The 24,807-nt window shown below is 36.7% G+C and overlaps 1 protein-coding gene across 6 annotated transcripts in view; it reads right to left on the bottom strand.

Moving 5' to 3' along the window:
• Positions 1-24,807, bottom strand: part of PCLO (piccolo presynaptic cytomatrix protein) — a 357,044-nt gene that overhangs the window by 8,451 nt on the left and 323,786 nt on the right. For 4 of the 6 annotated variants that reach the window (XM_089685932.1, XM_089685920.1, XM_089685918.1 and 1 more), the window contains 6 exons: positions 22,064-22,135; positions 21,413-21,590; positions 17,570-17,764; positions 15,336-15,515; positions 10,378-10,516; positions 8,787-8,845 (listed from right to left, as the gene is read on the bottom strand). In XM_089685932.1, the coding sequence (XP_089542058.1) occupies positions 8,787-8,845; positions 10,378-10,516; positions 15,336-15,515; positions 17,570-17,764; positions 21,413-21,590; positions 22,064-22,135 (823 nt within the window). Of the gene's footprint in view, positions 1-5,100; positions 5,361-8,786; positions 8,846-10,377; positions 10,517-15,335; positions 15,516-17,569; positions 17,765-21,412; positions 21,591-22,063; positions 22,136-24,807 lie in introns of those variants that run through there. The other 2 variants (XM_089685925.1, XM_089685921.1) reach the window with 2 other exon arrangements.

The raw sequence follows: 24,807 nt of genomic DNA on the forward strand, positions 1-24,807 counted from the left end.
CACTCCGGCCACTCCCTCACTCCTGCCACTCGGCTCCGCCTCCTCACCGTTGATTGGCCGCCAGAACTGTAGCTCAGGAAAGGTACACAGGCGGCCAATCACGGGCGAGGAGGCGGAGCCGAGCGGACACGCGAAAATCGAGTGAGGAAAAAGCCGGTAAGTGTGCAGTGCAGAGGTGCTGCTGCTACCACATATGCTGGCTGCAGCAGCACCATACTGCAACAGGGGTCAGCAAGTGTCATTGGTGTCAGGGGAGGAATAGTGCCGCATCATTGGTGTCACTAATACTAATGATGGGGCATTATTCCTCCCACTGACACCAACGATGGGGCACTATTCCTCCCACTGACACAAACGATGGGGCACTATTCCTCCCCCCCACTGACACCAACGATGGGGCACTATTCCTCTCCCCACTGACAGGGTACTATTCCTCCCACTGACACCAATGTTGGGACACTACTCCTCCCACTGACACCAATGTTGGGACACTATTCCTCCCACTGACACCAATGATGGGGCGCTATTCCTCCCACTGACACCAATGATGGGGCGCTATTCCTCCCACTGACACCAATGTTGGGACACTATTCCTCCCACTGACACCAATGATGGGACGCTATTCCTCCCACTGACACCAATGTTGGGACACTATTCCTCCCACTGACACCAATAATGAGGCACTATTCCTCCCACTGACACCAATGATGGGGCGCCAATGATTAGGTCCTAAGTAAATGTTGGTGATCGGTTTGAATTCATTATTATTTATTGATTTTATGTATTTTTTCAGTATCATATGGTTTGACATGTCCAATCAAAAAATGTTTATAGTTTAATTAAGGATTTAATTTTTTTTGAATTTCTAATGCACTTTAAATCTTTTCTGCTACAGTTAATGAAGCTATTCTTTGTTGTAAATTGATCCACATTTCTTTCTTTTTTTATTCTCTTATACGTTAATAAGGATACAGTGTTATGCAGAGGTGTACTTATAACAATTTTATAGACAAATGATACTATTTACAGTCGCGCGGGGGGCACGAAAAGTTTTCTTCTTCCTAGGGGGGGCATGACAGACAATAATTGAGAAGCACTGGTGTATACCAACAATAAGCATCAGTTACTTGACCAATATTCCCCCAGACAGCCCCGAGCCTGCGGGAGTCTGCCTTTCACATGAGATCATTGCCCAATCTGGATGAGTGTCATCTGATGTTTGTGGATTGCTTGCTTGCATTTAGATGTCTATGGAAACTTCCTATATTGTATACTCCCACCTAATGTGGTTGATTTAATAAGGAAAACATGCTGTTCACCTTGCAGGGGGAATTGCACTTTGCAAGGGGATTTGACCCAGAGCTTAATGAATGTGATGAAGTTTCACTTTGCAAAGAATACTTTGCAAAGGATCATGGAAGTTAGCAGAGTTTGATCTCATTCACTAAGCTCTGGGGCAGATTCCCTTACAAAATTGTCTCTTCCTCCCATGCTTGTCTCCAGGACTTCGCCAGAGCTTCCCCCATCCTCTGGAACTCTCTACCCCAATTTATCAGACTATCGCCTACTCTGCTTACTTTTAGGCGATCTCTGAAAACCTATTTCTTCAGGGAATCCTATCCTGCCCTCAGCTAATAATGGAATATTCTACTTGTCCTACCAGTCCATCCCCCACAGTTACTACCTTTTGTACCACTAGCCCCTCCCTCTTAGATTGTAAGCTCCAAGGAGCACAGCCCTCCTAACCCTCTTGTATTGAACTGTATTGTTGCTGTATTGTCTCACATTATATTTTAAAGCACTGAGCAAACTGTTGGCGCTATATAAATCCTGTATAATAATAATAATAGCCTTTTTGTTTAGTAGATCAACCCCCTGTATGTCTCACAAACTGTCTGCATTGCTTTACTCAAACAATTCATTTGAAAGTAGAAAACACAGTAGCAGGCCTGAGAACAACACATTTATCCAAGTATAGGAACAAGGTACAGTATGTAGGGATATACTCATTGAGGTGATGACTTCAGCCAATCAGCTTCTACCTTCAGCTTGTTCAGTTAAGCTTTGGCAATAAAACACGGATACTGATTGGTTTCTTTGCAGAGATGCACCAGATTTTGCACTCTTCAGTTTTAGTAAATAACCCCCATTGCATATTGTTGGACCTTTTATTGAGAATATTAGTATAATATCAGTCATCCTTTTAGTAAGATGTGTCAGATACATTTAACTATAAACAAATGTCAGACATTGCTCTGTTGTTCCATAAGGCAGACTTTGTTAATGATTTAATGTCTATTTTTAAAGAATTGGGATATCTGTTGCAATGTTTGGTAACGTTTTTGTAAATAATAATAATTAAGAAAAAGTTAAAAAGCATATAAAATAAAACAGTGCTTATCATCTTTTTGATACATTTCATTATTAAATTTGAAAAAATTAGTCATTGCAAATGTTAAGTTAGAGCTTTCTTAAACTTCCAGATAACTTCACACACATTGGCAAGGGTAACTCAAAATAGAGAAATTCAATTAGCATTACTTTATCAAATGCAAGTAGTAGAAGCTTTATAAAGGGAATGGGAATTTGTTTTTTCTTCCACATGACTGGGTAATTAAAATGAACATAGCTTTACATCATTCACTAAGCTGATACAACTAAGTGAAAATCCACAAAGTGAATATTTATACTTACAATAAATCGTTATTGAACTTTTGTCAGATATACTGTATGTAATACTGTTACAGAGGTTCATTAGTAAGCATAAGTGACAAATTACCAGTATACAATAGGACATGTCATACAAGTCTATTTATATATCTTCATTATTTTTTGTGAGCACATAGAACACTAAAAGCCATACAATACTGTGTTAGCCTTGAAACAATACTACAGTCAACAAAAAGTGATACGAGAAAAAGGTCACTCCAGGGACATCTATGAGAGCTTGCCTATTAAGCAGATCACAGATATGAGGCCTGCAGAATCGAATGTGGAAGGATTGAAAATTGAAGTATGTTCACATAATGAACTCTGCATATAAAAAATAACAAGACAGGAACAGTGAATATGGAGCACAGCAGTCAGGAAAGAAAGCGCAAGGAAGGGAGGAATGACAAAAATATTACAGATTCCAAAACGACCAAAAAGGGGAAGAGGAGAGGAGGGAGGTTATGCCCTGGAAGTCTCCAAGCTGCTTCCCTCATCAAAATAGAAAGTCCATAAGGAGTTGACACTTTTAAACACTAGCTAGGTGGCAAAACTTTTTTTACGGGTATTCAGGAGCATGCCAGTCAATCAGAACAAGCCTATGAATCAGTCAATCTCCACAAATTGGACAAGTTGCTGCTTCAAAGCTTTGGTGACTGTTTGGCAGCCAATAACAATAAGATGTAAGCAGACAGTTGAAACTGGGATTTAACGACAGAAAGGAGTTTGATGTGCAAAAGAAAAAGCAAGGATCTTTTAGAGGATGATGTCCAAACAAGGCCCACAGGAGCTTAAACACTCCAGTCAAAAATCTGCCAAACATGGGGCAGGTCTACATGATATGCACCAAGTTCCTTGTAGCATTACAACCACTGAAACACATGCCAGGGTGTAGGGGATGGATGTGCCAATCAAGATGGGATCATATACTACCATTCCATAATTGTGAATGTTGATTTGGTGGAGATTATACTGATGGAGTTGCTGTAAGACTAAATTTGTTGCCAATGCAAAAATGGCAGTTCACAAATGTTAGCAGCCTATTATACCACTGTGACATGGGAGAACCCCACTTGATTAGGGCTTATAATGGTTCTCATCCAGAAGTGTTAAGTCCTAAGAATCACAAGTGAAAAAATAAGGACCTGCAGCTGTAAAGAAGGCCAAAGAACTCTGATCTCAGAAGCATCTCAAAAAGACATCAAATGCAAGAATGCCCATCAACACAAGTTTAAACCCTTTTACATACGTGCTTAGTGTACTTTATTTAATCTATGACTAATTAACACAACCATGCAATCCTATAACACATATTAGTAGCCTTTGACCATTACAGTAAACTATTAGATTTCATTTATCAAGAATTAATTGATAAAGTGGGGTATTTGTAAGGATCATTTCTGAAAATTCATGTGATTCACCAGAGTCATTTTTATTTTTGCTAATCATTTATAAGAAAATGCTCCTAAATTAGACACACTGCATGCAAATATACCATTTATTTTCAGCAATGGGAAAATGTGCCTGAGTTCAATATTCCAAGGGTTTGGCAACTCCTGTTTGAAATTCGGCAACCCCGAACCTAGCAACAAATCTGTAGTCTATATGACTATATATTTTGACATATTCTGGCAATTGTTAGGGTTATTAGGTAAACTATTTTTAAAGAAGGCATGGGAAACTGAGCTGATGGTTATGGGGAACATATGCAAATGCAAAATAAATAGAAAAAACACCATACAGCTGGGAGAAGATATTTTCAATTAACATCAAGGGCAACATTAAAAAAATAAAAATCCAGGGGAGCAGGCACAAAGCTAACCAAGGTGGCCACTTAGAACCAGAGCTCTGCACTACACCACCCCAGCTCATTAGCACTGAATTCAGCTGAGCACAAAGCACTGAAGGCTACATCCACATTATGGAACATATAAAGATCACTTGGGGACCAGTAGAATGCTCAGAAAAATCACTAAAAGGTCCAGATTACAGCTGCCAGAAACACATATGCTACATGCAGAAGCAGCCAAGATGGCAACCCAAACAAAGGAACAGGAGCAAACATTCAGCCCCATATGGCAGTCTGGCATGTCCAGTGAGACATTTAAAACAAGGCTGAGATCACAGACACCATAATTTGTGAGTAGAGACTCTTCTAGTCATAAATCCCCTGCTTCTGCAACATCTTTCATAGACCAGACCTCAGAGAACATGATAACACCAAAATACTCTGACTCAGAGTCCTGACTTATTGGATGCAATACTACACCTTGACAGTCCAAAATACCCTGATGATCAGGTAACATTTGCTAAAATATTAGATATTTTGGATCAAAGTCTTTAAAAAACAACAAAGCTTTTAAGATCAAAGCAGACAACAGACATGGGATCATGTATAGAAACGATTGAACAAAAACTGGATTCCACTATTGCTAGAGCCAACCAAAATCATAGCTGTATACAGGACCTAAAACAACAGCTAGGCACAGCTAGGTCTAAGAAAATCTTGAAAACAGATCCAGACAGTACAGTTTTTGTTTTTGTGGCCTTCCAAAATCGAGCACTGACTGATACGGCGATCAAACCTTTCTTGAAAGAGATCATACCTGATATACCAGTACACTGTCTTGAATTGGATCAGGCCCAGGGCCCTGATATCATCAAGTTTTGATGGTTCAGCAAGGGATATAACAGAAAAAGAAAAAGTTATGCAAAAGGCCACAAAAACACCTAACCTTCAAATTATGGGTCACTCCATGCAAATATTTTCAAACATTTCAAAAACAAAGAGTATTAAATGTACATAAAATATAGATGGGCTTTTCCACTAGGTCTCATATTCACATAAACAAATAAATCCCATTATTTTCCCACATTCTCAGATGGGAAATCCCAGCATTATAACAAGGAAGGCAATCCCATAACTTCACAACAAGCAGGCTCACTTCAAGCCCCCTGCAGGAAATATGGCTGTGTCAAGCTCAACATGTATTTGTAGGAAATTGTATAAAAGGGCTTTTTCTTCTAACCAAAAGGACTATATCTTTAGGCATGGCCAGTAGTTATGATTATAGTACCAATGACAGAGAATCTGTATTGATTCTCTTCATAGGTTGTACAAATACGATTTCTGAGCATTGTTCACAATTTTACCCTATTCTTCAGGAGTGAATTCTCTATTTAAAATCTGTTCTCACTTTATCAAATAACTACAGTATGTCTTGTAAATGTGCCAGACCTGGGGCCCATTAAAATTTTGTTTATGTCAGAAACCGAACCTCTGCCCATAATCCAAAGTTTCTCAAAGAAGATAAGGGAGGCAGAAGTCAGGTTAGAGGAAATAGCTTGTACAAAGTGTTTACATTAGAGATAACTAAATACAGGGCAGGTCATATCTTTTTTTTTTTTTAGGTAGCAAAAGGTAGGACTGCTTTAGTAAGAACATCTAAAATATTACCAAGTTGAAACAAAGGGGTGGATTTACTAAAGGCAAACAGATTGTGCACTCTGCAGTGCAGTTCAACTTTTTCTTCTTAGTAAATGTAAATGTGGTAAACCTTCACTTTGTAAAGAATACCTAATGAGGTGGAAAGAAAATAAAAAAACAGCATTTTTGCTTGCATGTGATTGGATGATAGAAATCAGCAGAGTTTTTCCGCATTTACCAAGCTGAGAGGAAAATGGGTGTGACTGCACTTGCAAAGTGCAAAGTCTATTATCTTTAGTAAATCCACCCCACAGATTACATTTTTCATTGTAGCACCACATGCTGTGTAAGGCTGTCTGGTGCAGCTTGAGTGTAGAGAAAGGAAATCAATGGAAACGCAGAAAACTCTAGGGGAAATTTGGGCTTACAAGTGTTCAAAATCCCTTGGGTAAATCTCATTGTAGAAAGAAGGTCTAGACTTTGTAATGTAGCTGAAGGTCTGCATATCAAGGAGTTACAGTGGATTGGGGCTAGCCAGAGTTTTTCAATCTCAGTTCATTTATTATAGGAGTATAAGATAGACTAAGCATACCTTTTTTTTACCTAAAACCTCAGATAAAAAAAACCCTTCACTCTAGTACATGATTAAAGACCCGGGGATGCTTTCTAATGAAAAAAAGTTATATTGAAGACCATCTCTTCACTTTGCTTTCCTACTATGACCCTAATTCTACCCAACTTGCCTTCTTTGAAACTTCTTCAACTTCCTTAGGCCCAATATAGAGTGCATTATCTGTGGAAGAGATCCTAACATCTCATGAGATTTGAGCTTAATTCAATCTAACCTGAATAAAACTTAACTTAAACAACCATCCAAAGCGGGCACTAAATTAGCTAAACTACTCAACTAAACGACCCTGGTGGACACTTGGCAGGGAGAAAGCAAACACACAGGGGGTGTAAAATTTGTTTGGACACTTGGCAGGAGTTGAACTTTACTCTACATATTCCAGAATTAACCATATACTTAATCTCACCAATTTTGATCCCTTCAGTATCTCTGACTATAATGAATGAAGTGGCATGGTTGGATCTTTGGTGACCTTGACTTTACTAACTATTCAAAGCAACCTAAAAACATTTCACTGGTGCTTATTTAATCATTGCTAAGTGACACTGTACTGTGCAAGAAATTAAATGTATCAAAAACATATTTTCAACTTAACTCCCAACATCTACAACTCTAATCAAAATGTGACCTGTACACAAAGCCTATATACAAGGACATAATGTATAAGTCAAATAGCTTCAGAGGTCAAGAGTCAACATTCCTCACATATCACACAGTTGAATTGTAAATTATAATCGTTAATGAAAGCTCACGAAAAATAAACCGGACACAGTTCTCCGTATAAAAAAAAATTGAAGACACATGACTGGCCCCTAATCTAACCTTAAAAACTGGATCTGTGAAAAACATTACGAATGACCATACATATCCCCTCCCTCCTAGATTGTAAGCTCCAAGGAGCAGGGCCCTCGAACCCCTCGTGTATCGCATTGTATTGTTATTGTACTGTCTCATGTATTGTCTCCCATTGTAATGTACAGCACTGAGCGAACTGTTGACGCTATATAAATACTGTATAATAATAATAATAATTTTATTCCCAGAAAGGCAGAATAGGGACATTGCTAGTGAACAAACTCTTGCATAAATTTCAGTATACAGTATGTCTAGCCCCCAAATCCAGTACCAGAATTTACATCCAAAACCCTAACCATACACAGTCATTTATAACAACCTCCTATAGGCAAAATACAGATTTTTTTTTTCAAGATCTGCCAGTGCCTGAACTAACCAAAATGCATAGGATTACCTTGCAAGTCCAATCACAGAGATGGAAATCAAAAAGTATATAAGGCAGGACAAAGAAGGACACTTTCATTCCCCATCCAAGAAACATATTTAGTGCAATTGTACAAGGGGAACCCTTGGATGCAGATATCAATATGGAATTTAACACAGACAACCCTAAACCCAACAAAGATGCCAACAAAAAGGTAAATTGCAGACCAATTTTCCTAACCAGCAATAATCTAAAATTACTTACCAAAATCTTAGGTAATCAAATAGCCACATTCTTGGATCAATAAATCCCAGGTAGGATTTATCTTGGGGCGACAAGGATGAGATCAGATTAGAAGAGCTATAGATATAATTTCTCTTATATAATCCAGATAGAATGGAAGTGCCTCCACCCCAGGAATGGTATTATTACTTTATTAGATTTACAAAAAGTCTTGAATTCCATCTCTTGGACTTATTTGTTTGAGTTATTGAATGCTTGTAATTTTGGCCCAAACTTCATTCGTATACTTCAAAACCTATATTTCAATCTCCAAGCAAGAATTCAAATGCAGGGATTACAACCAGATAATATCCCAATAAGACAGGGGATAAGAAGCAATGCCCCTTATCTCCCCTGATATTTGCAAAAGCAATTGTACCTTTGGCAACTGCAATAAAAGAAACCCCAAACATTAAAGGCTTTCACTGACAATATAACCAGTTTACCCGTAGGTATGTTTAATGTTTATAATAATGTTGAGTTTCAAGTAGGCATAGACAAGTAACTATATATCTTACCTTCTGTTTCAGCCAAGCCCATTCCGGTTTGGTCTTGTCCATTTTGGTTCATTTTTCCACTTTGAAAACAAAATAATGAAGATGACCTCCTTGAAATCAGTTTCATTGTCTTACAAAGTTGCACTGCAACATATATCTTTATCATGTTGCTGGAACAATGACTATATGGTTTGTTTCATTCATTAAAATGTAATATACAGGTGAAAGGTCAGGGAACATATTGATTGGTTAGTAACCATAGCTTCTTATGTCTTCTTATATTTATAGCTGTTCATAGATTTTTTTTAACATTTGATGATAACTATGATATTTAATATGAAACACCAGGTGAACAGCTAAATATACAATCGAAATACAAAATGCTAGCTGGATTGGTAATTTTGTACAGTCAAATCCTGTTATTTACACTTATTTTCTACACTTCATATCCTGAATCGTGACATATGTAGTTCTTAAATAAGCAAGTCATCTTCCTGGTTCAGCAATACACCTTCCCAGGGGCGGACTGACCATTCGAGCACTAGGGCACTGCCCGAGGGCCTGGGGTCAGTAGGGGGCCCCATGAAATGCCCCTGGTACCTTTTATAGGTTTTTTTGGGTGTGCTTTGAGTATGGGAAAGGACACAGGGGCCCCATGATCCCCTATTGCCTGGGGCCCCATGAGTTGTCAATCCGCCCCTGCACCTTCCTATGTCACCTTCGCAACTCAGGTCTCCTAGTTGGACAGGATATCATCAGGGTTGGACAGGGTATCATCATTTTGGTCCAGGGAGCAGGGAGTTGGTCTAGGAACCAGTAATGCTAAACCAGAAAATAACAGCATGATCTTCCTGACTGGTGAGAATCACCATGTAATAATACAATGACTACAACTGAAGACTGGCTAACTGCAATAAATTACATTTTGTTCTTGGGTTCAGATATGATTTACGTTAACCTCTTATGAAATCTTTTTTATGTTTCTTCAAATCATGAAAACATAAAAAAGATACTAGTTCTGCCTGGCTAATAATAATGATTAAAAAAGAATATTAAAGTTTAGCTCCAATTTATCCCCATACTTCAAAAATGTGAGGAAATGAAAAGCAAACCTTACTATTGGTGACATGCAAAAAAGAAGGTCAAATGCATTTGTGAATGAATTCTGAATAATCACAGAAGCATCTCAAAGTGATGCCAAATGGAAGCAAAAGGCACCCAAAAGCAACTGTATTTGTCCATAGACATAGACCTTGTGGAGATTTTATCCCTTCTCCAGTCTAATAAAAAAATTGACAGACATTGTAATCCTTCCCCAATCTATCCAAACAAACAAAATGGTATATAAATACAACAAACAAAAGTTATATAGTATACATTTTATCAATGTGTTTTTTAAAAATCATGTTTCATGTAACATTCTGTAAATATATACGGCCATATTAAGATAAACACTACAATACAATCTAAAATGATGCCCTCACAAAGTACTAGTTACACATTCAGATATATTACCCACGTGATAGGTGTCTCTAGCATATCACAAATATTAGTTTACATTAGTAATAAGGTGGGTCACAATTTTCCCTTACAAAGAAGCAAAAAAACTTACATTCTAGGAACTTGAAACAGATTATTATCTCCTTGTGTATTGTTGCCATCCGTCTCCATGTTGTACCCACTGACGTAACTGCTGACCGATGAAGTTGTAGAAACAGTAGATTCAGTAGTCCTGTGAGAAGTTGTTCGTGCTGTACAAAAAGAGGCAAATGCTGAATTATAGACAACTGAATTCAAATAGGTAATCTAAAGTTATGCAACACAATAAAACATATACAAATCCTAAACATCTTGCTATGGAAACAGGCACAGTAAGTTGATGTAAATATCCAATTTATATTTCTGATCTTTTATGTCACCCATCTCCTCCTTGTGCATAGTAAACCTACAGATTGCAGTGTTTAAATACTTTTTTAATACACAATGATTACAGCTGTAAAAATATATGGGGGAAATCAATGAATTACATATTTTATGACAATGAGGGAAATGATCATTGGGCCCCTCTGACAATTGCCTGCTCATGTGACATACAAATAATTCAGTACATTAGTTGATCTTACTACATTGTATTACTGCTTATATATGGTCTAAAATATTCATCTTCGAAAAATGCAGAAATAATCCCTTGGCAGTGATCTCCTTATGCCTTTTTGTGCCATTCACAATTTTTCACACTGCCCCCTATATATACTGTATATTAATGTAATAATTCCGTCAATGGCTGATAATATTGTATGGGTAGGGAAGACTATCTATAGGGTGAACTAAGCTTTTCCTCATTACACATTTGTTGTATTCATACTAGGTTGTCAATGCAAAAGTGCTGCCTTTAAAGTTTTCAGGTTTATATTAATTTATAGAATAAATCGAAATTAAAAAAAAAAAAATCATCCTGTGGATTTGTTGACACACCCTGTGAACAGTTCTTTTATTTCTTAAATATGTAAAATCAATTTTGTGGTTTTTTTGTGCTTCATAATTTGGGCCTTTATGGTCCAAACCTCAGAGTTACATTTTAATTTCCTGTGCGCCATATATACTGTCCACAAACTTTAAATCACAACTCCAGCCAAAGAAAAAAAATACGTTTTTGGTAGTGTAAGGTTGATAGAAAATTTATGTCAGGTTTTATTGCCATCTGACTCTCACCACCTACTGTCTCTTTGATAGCAATAAAAGAAAAATGATGATTAGGTGTCACAAGGACAGGAAGACACAGACAAAAAAATGTGTTTAAAGTTCCCTCTCTTCAAGAAATTTGTAGCCCCCTTTTTAACCACTTGGGAAAGGGAGTGAGGAAAAATATCCAGAAAGTGGACGCATACTGCAAAACATGCTCTTCATGTACATATGGTGAGATTGGCTTGTAGCTACATGCTGTTAGTAGATATATTTTCTTGAAGATCTCCAGAGCATAGATCATTTTTTAATTTGTCTTATTTTTTTTAGGAAAATCTTTTTTTCTGTTTCCAAGTTGCCCATTTCTCTGCCATGCTTTTTAAAGGCAAGAACTATATGATGCTTTTCTGAGGAGTTACTGCAACTTATCAGTAGATCTCATTTCATGAATATACATAGGGATATATTTATAAAGCAGTGAATGTGACATTTACCAGATATTTGGTGCGTATTTATCTCCCTGATGCATTTACTGTATTTTAAATTGCAGTGATTGATTCATCTGCAGTGAATGTATGGCAAATGTCAGATTCAGTGACTCATAAATATATTGCCTAGATTTATTTTAGAAATAGACTCTTTTTTGTTTATCTATAATTATGTGAGATGTTCTGCCTTAAATTGTTTATACATAAAAAATTGGTCATTTTTGAGTGTGCTTTGTTTTGGATAAAATGAGGAAGTGCTAAAATCATTGTTAGTTTGAGAAAATTTCCACCCACTTCTAGTCAAGTGATGGAAAATCTTTCCACTGGGGAGATACAGACAAGAAACAAAAGATAATTTTTAGTTAAATGGGGAAGGATTAGAATTCCCGAATATACATACTATTGCGCAAACGTTTTAGGCAGGTGTGAAAAAATTCTGTAAATTAATTCTGTAAATTAATTTTTAACAAAATGGAAAGTAAATTAGTAGAAAAGCTATTCAAATAAAATCAATATTTTGTGTGACCACCCTTTGCCTTTATAACAGCATCAATTTTTCTAGCTACACTTGGACACAGCTTTTGAAGGGACTTGGCAGGTAGGTTGTTCCAAACATCTTGGAGAACTAACCACAGATCTTCTGTGGATGTAGACTGCCTCAAATCCTTCTGTCTCCTCATGTAATCCCAGACAGACCCGATTCCACAAGGCTGGTTGCAACAAAAAATGCCCTCTCTACAGCTCTGTTTTCTGCAAACCCCAAGGCTCGAACAGGAAGGAGGGGGTATGTGACAGCCCCAGCTGGTAAAGGGCACAGTCCAAGGTGGATGTAAGTACTACCCAGAATACTATGTTTTATTTGGTAATGAGTTGTCTCTCGGCCTTGTAGTGCAGTAGACAGGGGGTTAATGGATGGGCACTGGCACCTCCTGGCTGAGAGTAGGTGCTGACTACCTGGATCAGTGAGCAGACAGGAGGCTACAAGACTCATGGTTCAGTTTTTGTTCTTATAACCCCTGCAAGGGTAGACTTTGTGGTTCATTTTGTTCTGCGGAGATGTAATAACAGGCATGAAGCCCTTAAATGCATTTTGGTTGTCTGGTCTTAAAGCTGGAAATCTATCATGTTTTTCTGTAACGGAGCCATATCTTTTTAGTTTATATTTTTCATAAATATATGTTGTTTTTTTTAAATATTATTTATTTTTCTGTTTCCTAATTGAATGGACTGTGTTATGCTCATGCTCTGACTTAAGTTCTCCGAAATATTTACAGGCTTAAAGGAAGCTTTCTTAGATTTCAGAAAAATGTTGATACTTCATTTTGGTGCTGTAGATGTGCTCTGTCAAAAGATATTTTATTTTGAACACAAACACAGTTTTCAATGAACAGATTTCTTGTGTACTTCAAAATGTGTGCGGATTTCAGCTTCACACGCATGTCAGTGCCTTTTTCTAAATACATTTTTTATTTCTTCTCTGTCAAAATTTGTGGGGGTTCTCTGTCTGGCCTTTGAAGCTGACTCCAGTTTTCTGTTCTGTCACTGCAGCTTTTGAAAAGACTCTAAAGTATCCACCTATTTCATTGTTGACACATCAGCCCAGTCTATTTTGTAGAACCTCCACATTTAAAACTGTGTGATGCTTTGATGTGTCCTGGCATACGTAGTATATTTTTAAATGTCTTATTTTTCATTGTCCTTGTTCTCTCTGCCCTGTCCTGAATCCAGAGTATTTCTAGTGCTGATGCTACTAACTGACATTAAAACAATACCCAATGACCCAAAACACACATAATGTTATATTTTATGTACCTAGATACTTTTCAAGATGTGTATTCAGTTAAAAAAAAGTATTTTAACCGTGTAAACCCATATTCAGAAAACTGGCAGATTTATATGAGCTAAATGGGCAGATAAGGTAGATTCTCACTGAACTGATATTATGTATTTGTCTATTTTACATACAAAAATATATTAAAATTAATAAGATATATTTCCCTTTCTGTACTATTTTATTGTGAAGTTAACTTTGCTATGTTATAAAAAATTGGGACACCTCCCAGAAAAAAAGATACATTTACAAACAGAAGTGGTTAAAAAAACACCTAAATATATTATCCATATGAATGTATGCAAATCCTGCATAAATAGTATTTGCCCATGCGTATTAAGGCTTAGAGCATACGTTCACCTTTGGGAACATGTTATATGTTCCACCCGTTTTAAGGGTGGAATGTGTAACATTTTCCTGGTCCAGCAGAGGCCTAGTGATCCGAGCCACCTGTGTGACAGCATTATGGGGAGAAGTTTCCCATACCAGCTGTCACTTTTTCAAAAAGGGCGCTGCTGTGCAGGGCTCTGTCCACATGCCTGCATCAGTCATTCACATAGTTCTGTGAAAAAATCAAGTACAACTACCAACATCCTTTGCAGATGTCATCTTATAGTTCTCAATGAAGTACCATGGCACTGTTGAGCTCTGTGGTAGTTCATTGATTCTTCCTGTCAGTTTGAAACTGCCTGCCCATAAGATGTATTTGGAGTTTTGCATAAGATGTATTAGGAGTTTTGCATGGCACCAGTGATCAGTCGGTCATTGGTACAATGCTTTGCAGGCTCCTAAAAAAAATAGTAAATGCACATTTTTTTGCCTGCAAAAAAATGTGCATTTATTATTGTTTTATAAAAAGGTGAACGTATCCTTTAACATTCACAGTGATGTAAAACCCCTCTGATCTTTTACAGTCCAGCTCACAGGCTGGGCTGTGACATTGTTTGCAGTATTTTGTAAACACTGTATCAAATTTAACTCCAATTTACAGAAAAACCAGTAAGAACTCATCAGTAATAGCATACCAAAAGTGGAGAGGTGGCCTCAGTCTGTGCAGGCAAAAACTATGTTCTTTAAGATTTGCCATAAGAAATAAATACAAAAAATATGAACAGAACTCCTATGTATGCTTTAAGGGTGGAATGTGTAACATGTTCCTGCTCCTGCAGCGGCTCAGTGATCCGAGCCCCCTGTGTGACAGTATTATGGGGAGAAGTTTCCCATAGCAGCTGTCACTTTTTCAAAAAGGGCTCTGCCGTGCAGGGCCCTGTCCACATACTTGCATCATTTGTTCACAGAGTTCTGTGAAAGAATCAACTACAAGTACCAACATCCTTTGCAGATGTCGTTTTATAGTTCTCAATGAACTACCAAAGTGGAGAGGTGGCCTCAGTCTGTGCAAGCAAAAACTATGTTCTTTAAGATTTACCATAAGAAATAAATACAGAAAACATGAACAGAACCCCTATGTATGCTCTTCAAAAGTGGGCCTTCTGAAAATACATTTTACTATAGGGAAACAGCAATCAGTTAGTAAATTTTATGACAAATAGTACTAATATTCCTTACCTTCAGCCTTGACGGACCCATCGGACATCACCTTCTTGAGTGCAAGCTGGCTTTGGTCTTTGCTGTCATTTGCTGGTGAAGGCAGATTGTCAGACTGAGTTCTTTGAATTGGGAGTACTCCTGCTATGCTGTGTCTATGCTGCTTCCTGGCATAATTACACTGACCGCTTTTATGTGCTGCTGTGGCAGTGTGGGTGAAATGGAAACCCATAGTATGTATCCTCAGATGGAACCAGCTTAAATGTTATTCATGCAAACAGAAGTGTTCTTTTCTGTATTCAGATAGGTAGTGTTTTTAACATCAAAGAGACACCACATGCACAGCATTAAGGGGCTTTAAAACTGGCTGTTTCTTTTTATTGGTTTAAAATGTTTCCCACCATGGTTTTAATCCTGTGAGAAGACATGCAATAACAAATTTCTGTGACAAACACAAGTATGTCTCTTAGAAAGTTTTCATTCACTTAAGCAAAAAACTCTGGGCTCCTGATTGTAAGAACAAGTCATATTCCATAACATTACAATAGCGCTGTTAAGGAAATGGATTTCCTGTTTTCTTTTAATGCATAAATATAAATAGCTATAGCATAAGGTTAAAAACAAAAGCAGATTATTATTTACAACAAAGGTGCTTGGTTTAACATAAGAAATCATAGTTTCAGTGTATAATATCGCTGTCTCTATAATTTGTCTTTCTTTACATATTTGAAAATAACAGGCATATAATCAGAAATCTGTTGCATAGTCCACTGTGACATGGATTATAGCAATGATTGGTTGTAATTTTAACTGTGAGTCCAGACATTTAACTATACTGAGCAGAGTTAGGTGACTATACAGAAAATATTGCCCCTATCTTCCTTATTTTGCCAACTACATTTTCATAAATAGGAATACCCTGATGTAAAATTATAAACATGTTATGTCCCACAGTTAAAGTCTACAGTGGCCAGATTGCCTTACTGTACATGACTACAAATATATGCTTTAGCAAATGCAAACAATTTGAGGGAATTACAAAAGAAATCCTGCCTCTAACTACTGTCTCATATGGCCAACTAAAGGGTTTTATGAGAACATATTTCCATGTAACTAGTACCACTAAGTATGGCCTATACTTTCCTTTATTTCAAATATTATCATATACATTAAGCCCTTACATCAAAATGTGTATTACATTTTACAGAACTGATATTATTTTTACAATACTGCCTTTTTAAAAAATATCCAACTGACACTTGAATAATAATATGTACATTATATTTAATGACTTTTTAAATTCATAAAACAGGTTAATTTACAATGTATGTCTTTGCAAAACTCCCTTAAACTGACAACTGTTAGTTGTGAGCAGCCTCAATCTATTTTTGCAGTGTAACATAGCACTGGTATGCACTAATATGTTTAATAAGATAATAAATATTTCTGTTAAAAAAGCTAAGTTTTAACCATTATGGGACATGGTTCAAGCCCTGTACATACAGTATCACACTGTGGATTTTTTTATTAAGTAAAATGTACCCTTTATTTGATAATTTTCTCCATGCCTATCTATAGAGCTTCTTTTTCATCTGTACCACAAACAAAAAGTTTGATAAGATAAACAATCTAGACTCTACAGTAATTCTACAATTCCAAAAAACATAAATACACTTATTTTTTACATATTAGGAATATATGTATGAGCATGCAGTGACATTACGCATTCACTTAGAATGGTATGAGAATTTATCTTTACAATAATGCGATTTGGTGTTATGACTGGTCTGGTGTAGCCAATGGGTATACTGTAGTGATCACATACATAGGTTTTCTTAAAATATTTGTCAATGAATAAATGTTTAAATGTAGATGAGGCAAAAGGGAATATGTATGTATAAAATAAATCTCTCAACTTTATGATTCTCAAACTAATTTAAAAAAACTGAAATGAAAACTAAACCCACAGAAGTTGAACAAGAAATCAACACTATGGGGCATAACAGACAATATAGGAGATGATAACACTTGAATGGTAGTATGAACCAATGAGGAAACAGCCAGTTTCATTAAGTATCAGTAAACAAAAAGTTAGGTAACATATATTAAATGTGGACAAAATTTTCACAATAAAGGACATTTAACAAGGTGAACAAGTAGTGACGACAAATAATGGTCAACAAGGGGAAACAGCAGGAAAAGGCAACAGATGAACATTAAGCTGCCATGCTGAGGAATTTATTTGCGTCTTTTACTTGGTTGAAGGCGAAGCTGTTGGACAGCTGCTTCGGCAGCAGCGATGGCTGCTCCAGCATCTTCAAGGTGGGTCTGAGTGACACTGCCTTTACTTTGGCTACGTGATGGTCCATGTGAACGGAGGTGTCCCTCAGAGGATGACTTTGAACTACCAGGGCTGCTATGAGATTTCTCTATAGTGGGAATCTGCATATCTAGTAGTAGAAAACAATAAAACAGGTTTAGTATCGCATACTTCATTTTGTTATTCCATATCTACAAAAATATACATACATACATATATTGTAATATTATATTTTTTTTAATCCTCAAAATTGAATGGTACGTGTATCAATTTTCATTGTGAATATCTATGTAATTGATATGGGTTGTACTAAGAAACTCCCAAGTTCTGCTGCTGTTGAGCTGGGAGTAAGGTATCTTGCTGTAGGCACACTGGGTGATAGCCACTGGAGTCTGTTCCAGCTCAATACAAATGCTATTTTGAAAGTTAGGTAGCACTTTGATGATGTCACTTTCTTCAAACATCTTTATTGAATGGATCAATACACATCCAGATCCCCACCAAGGATACTCAGTCCTGTAAAACATTTCACCCATATGGGTTTAATCATAGATCTCTACAATTAAACCCAAATGGGTAAAATGTCTTAGAGGCATTGGGTCTCTTAGGTGAAGGTCTAGTTGTGTATTGTTCTGTTCAGTAAAGATTTTTGAAGAAAGTGATGTCATTCTAGTGCATACTTGAATTCATCATAGTGATATGGACCGTATTTTACAATTATTTTGCTATAATATACAATTGTGCATTAGGGATGAATGGAATGGGGGTTAGTTACTGAAACTCTAGAGAGTGCAAAATCTGGTGCAGCTCTGCATTTAAAGTAATCAGCTTCCAAGTTTTTTTGTTAAAGCTTAATCAAATAAGCTGAAGTTAGATGCTTATTGGCTACCTTACACACCTGCACCAGATTCTGAGTACTCCAGTTTTAGGAAGTCTCTACCCAATGTGTCTGGGTTAGATTTGCCAAACGTTCAGTGAATCCTGTTTGAAATCTGGAAAACTCAAGCTTAGTAGTGAATTACAATGATATATCTAAGGGGGTAAATCCTTTTAGTACATTTTGGCAATTTTTAGGTCTAATAGGTAAACTACTTTCAAAAACCATAGATAGATAATAGCTGCAGATTGAAATTGGCCAGTAGCTTGCTGAAACTGCTTCTTACTGATGTAAAACGGTCCCCCCAGTGGCTAAGTGCTGGAAAACACTTTGTAAGAATTAAGAGACTGCAGGTGATGCAGAATAAAACTGGACAACAGAATATTTTAATCAAGGGGAGAATTGGTTAAATGTGGCAGGTAATAATAGCTGTTTTATCAGAAGAATCAAGAGAGTGCAAATGACACAGCAATGTACAATTGGAAAGCGGCAGTATAATTTTAAATAGTACAGCTAGGCCCAAATGTAACAACAACAACAACAAGCACAGGCTGGGGCTTTACTACAAGAATTAAGATACAGCAGAGGACACAACAGTGTACAACTTGCCAGCAGGAGGACAGTTTTAATTAGAGATAATAGGTCTAACACTCAGTTCTTGCACTTGCTTTTTTACACCTTTCAAATGATGCAGTGATATTCTGCAAACAAAAGGCAACTTAATGAACAGACAAATGCTTACTTAAAAAGGCTCTATCACATAAATAAAAAAAAATCACCAAAATAAATGAAAACCCTAAAATACATTCCCTGAATACCAACCCCTAAAACAAAAGCACATTTTTTAATGTGAGGTCTTGCAAAATTAAAAATAATTAAATAAAAGTTCTAACTAAAAAGGGCCTATTAACATACAATAAAAACCAACATTTTCCCAGAATAATTTCCTTTGAAACAAAATTTTAAGGAAAGCCTTGATGAAAAAAAAAAAAAATGTTTACCTTTTAATAAAATTCCCATCAACATAAAATAAAACCCTGAGGCCTCGTCCACACCATACGCACCGAAAAGCTGATGGAAACTGATGCACAGATTTCACTTGCGGAGACATCGGTTTACACCAGTTTTCATGTTTGAGTCAATTAGTTTTATACATGTTTCAGATTCCTGTGCAGAACAAATCTGCATGTCATACTAGTGTTGTGTCATGAACAGGACACATAGAAAACAATAGATTTTGATGTGCCCTTGCAGAACGCATACAGAAAAGCCAACATCTCTGCACCATGGTGTGAACAAGCCCTACAAAAACAGGCCATTTTTTTATAGGAAGCCTTGCAGCTGACCCCAAATCAACCACAAAACAAAAAGAAATACAAAAAAAGCCACCAATAATATGAAAAAAAAAGACAAAGAGGTTGATTGCCCAAAAAGCTAGCAAATAGAATTAAAGTACAGTTTCCTGGCACTAATGTCTCCCTATGTTTGTCAGCCTTCCTTGTGCTTTCCCTACAGAAGCTTCCAATACACTGACATCATGGCTGCTCTGTGCCCTCCTTTTATAGTGAGGGTATTCTATATCTTCTGACCAAAGTGCAAACACAATGCAGAGCATTCAGGTTTGAAAAACCCACAGGATTCACTCCTGTTAGATAATGAGTTTATGTGAAATCTCCATTAAATGGTGTAAATAATGTTATAATTACAAGTATATTTTAGTTAGATGGAAATATGCAGTATTTAAATCATTGAGTGTTTTGCAGCATCAAACTATTCCTAGCTTCCATACTGGTGTAAATGTATATAGTTTTCCACTATATATGTTCTAGTCTTTTGTTGTCCCTTTATCACATCTCACATGAGCTGTAAACGGCAGCCTTCTTTGAACTTCCAACCAGGCTGTGCCCAATATACATTTGCTAGGTACAGTGACTAATTAGGAAACAGTATATTAGCCACAGTTCAGAAAGGAGGGGGGGAATAAAATGCTTTGTCACCAAGCTGTGGGGCTCTTGTGTTGGGACACACAGCAGGCAGCATGACCAGACCAGAAGCTGAGAGGTAAACTAACTTCATACTTGTACTGTACATTGTATTGTAAATATGATTTTGTGGGTCATTTGTAAATATTGCAGAAGTCAAGGGACCTAAACTGTACATTGTGTTGTAGATACTGTTTAGTGTGTAATTTGTATATATTATGTAACTCTATCAGTAAATGTATATTGCAGATGGAACTACCCCTTTTGTGTAAGAACTCTCAGATCTAGCGGTGTATATGTAAATACTCCTACAGGGATTGGGGCATATTCACAAATACACAGAACTTAGGCAACACTCCAAACCCATGGTAGCAGTGAACCCATACCTCATCCCTATTCTCTTATGCACAGTTTATGTATTGAAAGCAAATGCAACCATTTGTTATTGTATATACATTTGTATATATACTTATATGTTTATGTCTCCAATAATGTCTTCAAACAATACATCTAGATGGGAAAGGATACACCCCATATAGCTCCATTCAAAAACTAGATACTGTAGTGGTACTGTACTGCAGGTACTGTAATGGCTTGTTGAGTCATTTCTAAATACCAACACCATTTAGTGAACATGCATTCTGTGAGGAGGTAGATTTACTAAGGACTACCAAACATCTGATTAGCTTTCAGTAACCAGCTACACAGGTCCACTAGCCCCTTTACTGCATAGCAAAACTCTCTAACTAGTATGAACATTAATCAGGCAGAACCCTGCTGTGTGTCTAGTTCCCATCCAAAGTGTGTATTCCTGCTACATTTATAAACTACCAGGTTCAAATACTACACAGAGGCAATAAAAGAATATATGTTTTATATATTTTATTTTTACTTTAATTTGAGTATTACAATGTGTTACCTTTAGATGGATCTGGAAAAATTCCATGACTTCTGCTTTTAATGACGGATGGCTTTGGTGACTGCTGACTGCTTTGGCCAGAGTGTTTTGAGTGGTCAATACTTTCACTTTGCTCCTTCAATGGGTACCATCGTGGCATATTGTCGAGAAAGGCAGCATTTGATAAATCTATCAACACCTAAAAGCAAAGGGATTTTTATACATTTGAAACATTTTCATAAACATATAAAATATAAAAACTACAGTATATTTATGTACTGATTAAATTACCAAATCGTACTTGTGCTAGTGGTATGTTTTATTTTTAGTATTTAGTATTTATCTGAAAAACACACTTCATTCATTAATTACAGCTATACATTGCAATATAGATATTGCATATTTATTTGAAAGTTTGCAAATTATCATTTGGAAAAATTCTAATTATTCCAATGGGTTGTATTCAATACAATTGCAAGAAATTGGGCAGATATAAAAGACGGGACAATATGACAAATGAGAACAAGATTAAACTACTTTACTTTTTTAGCTGTCAGTTTTTAGGACTTTTCATCCCATGTAAGATATGACAAAGAAAATGGTTGAAACCAGTTTTCAATTAACGAGGTTGCATAGTTTGTGAACCACTTTTATCATGTGTCAATGACTTACCTCACCAAGAAAATCATTTGAGGAGAACCTGTCATAATCCCACACAGTAACTTCTAAAGTTTTCTTCTTTAGCTGCATTAAAATTCAAAACACGGTAAATTCAATTTTTCACGTTGTCATAACCAATCTATCAGTTTCACATGCAGATCATTAATGGTATTTAAAAAAATTGATTGTTAAAAGACATTAAACATTTTCTATATTTTCAAGAACACTGTAGTGTTAATGCTTGTCAAATGACATAATGATAACATTGATTTTAAAATGTTACTTTGTTATATAAAACTTTTAAACTGATTCACTTTCTAATCTTCAATTTGCAGTTATATACTGGGGGAGATTTACTGAAGCTGGTTCATTCAGAATCTGGTGCACTTGTACATGGTAGCCAATCAGCTTCTAACCTCAGCTTGTTCAATTAAGCTTTAGCAATAAAACCTATAAGTTGATTGGTTTCCATACAGAAGTGCATGAGATTCTGAGTGAACCAGCTTTAGTAAATAAACCCCACTGTTTACATATTCTTTCATTACGTTTCATACTCATTTTGATGGAAAGCTTTGTTTTTTATTCTTGGTAAACTATTATTGTCAAGATTCTTCTATGGCATATATATAATTAAATAAATAATACAGAAACACATCAGGCGCTTGGCAAAAATCAGCCTGATAAAGGCTACCCAGCTGAACAGCTAAGTAAACGTGCAAATTACAGCAAAGAACACAAATACCAGATTCTATTCTACATCCAGCTCCCATGTGAGCAAATCTTAACTAATAATGAAGAAGCAAAGATACCAATGTGGGTAATTCCAAAAATATTAAAGCAGGTCAGCCATAATCCTTGTTACATTGATAGGTTAAAAAAAACAAATACGCCTTACAACACATACAGCTTCAAATCTATGAGTTTCTGCTTGGAGCAGTAGCACTTCAAAGCGATCAATTGGACACAATTAAATATTGTACGATCATGCTACATTGATTGCTGATGCATGCTACTTGTGCAGCTTATTCCATTGGGAGACATTTCTTCCATCTTGTTTAAAGATGAACTCTAGATGTGATTGTTATTTCATACCTTCATTGGAATAGCTTCAACCAATGTAAGTACTGTATTCATTTCTAATATCTGAGGGGCCATTGGGAAATCTGACAATCACTGTGGTAGTCTGTTCTACTACATTGATAGCTGCAGTTTTCCATGTCCTGTGCTGAGTATCTTTCCCTCTGCAAACTGACCACAGGGGGTCACTTGTTGGGTTCTGTCACCATTCACAGATAGGCCTGTATGTTTTCAATGAATATTAGATGTTCTTTGATTGTGCAAGGTGGAGATTGTGATATCACCACCCCTCTTCTCAACCACATCCAATTAGAGAATGCCTTGTAGTTATTTCAAAAAAATACAAGGTATTCTGTGATTGCCAGCAGTGCCAAGCAAACCCTGGTTTAATTAAAATAAAAAAGAGTTAATACTTACTGTACCTGCTCTGTGCAGTGGTATTACACACAGAACAGTTCCTTACCTTTTCTTTGGTGGTCTCCTGCCAGTGCTCCTAGACGTGTGCAGAATGGAAAAATTTGTTTCGCTTTGGATACATTTGTTATGTTACTAATGTTGCTTTGTGAATTTATTTTGGAAATCATTTAGTTTCATTTCATTTATTCATTTTCTAATGAATTCCAAATTTTCAGAATGATTTTATTTAGAATCAGTCGAAAATTTATCGACTGATCCAAATTCTGTGTGAAGAATAGCTTGTTGTTAAGGTCGGCCGCCGTGCCCTTAACAACCGATGACTCCTCAGATGTCTGTGGTTTCCCCACTGACAGCTGAATGTAAAATAAAAGAATTGGTGGCAATGAAAAAAATAAGAACAAAAACAGCGAGGTGCCCCCCTCTGAAATCCATACCAGACCCTTATAAGAGCATGCAGCCTGGCAAGTCAGGAAAGGTGGGGGGACAAGAAAGCACCCCCCCCTTCTGAACCATACCAGGCTACATGCCCTCAACATGGAGGGTGCTTTGTGGTAGTGGGGCTCCCCCCTATAGCACCTTGTCCCCATGGTTCAATTTCAGTTCCATCTAAGCTGTTTGTTTTTTCCTTTTTCTTATCTGCGCACCCCACATAACTATAGAGTCACACATGTGGATGTATACACAGTGGTAAATGACAGGCTGCTCCCACCATCCTACTCCATGTCCTCATATTGCTAGACACTATGGGGCTGAATATATGTTGATGATTGATGCAGGCTTGACTTTCCTCTTAGTCCAAGCACATACACACGTTAGACACAGTCTGGAGTGATATGACACAGCCTGTGATTGCAGAACTTCCTCCAGATATCTTTACAGTATGAACTAAGTGAATGCTATTATCAGTCAACTTAAATCCCACCTACACCATGTTACTGAAATATAATAATAAATATTTGCTTCGAAATATATAATTGTATAAAGCTTTACAACACTTTGATGCTATTAATTATTTATTTTAATCCTCTATTCTGAAAGGTTTTTTTATGTCAGTGCTGTGCAGACACAGATTCATATAGAAGAAGACTACCAGAAACTCCTCCCTCAGAACTTTACCTGAGGACAGGAAAAACCAGAGAAACATCATGTGACCTCTGAGCAGCTATAATTAAATAAGGTACTCAGATGATTTTGTATATTTAATGAAATACAGCGGCATGATCTTTATAGCTAAATAGAAGGGATGGTGGTAATTAAACATT

Source organism: Staurois parvus, unplaced genomic scaffold (assembly GCF_062004578.1).
Source record: "Staurois parvus isolate SC_StPar_1 unplaced genomic scaffold, SC_StPar_1.0 ptg000019l, whole genome shotgun sequence".
NCBI classification, from domain to species: Eukaryota; Metazoa; Chordata; class Amphibia; order Anura; family Ranidae; genus Staurois; species Staurois parvus.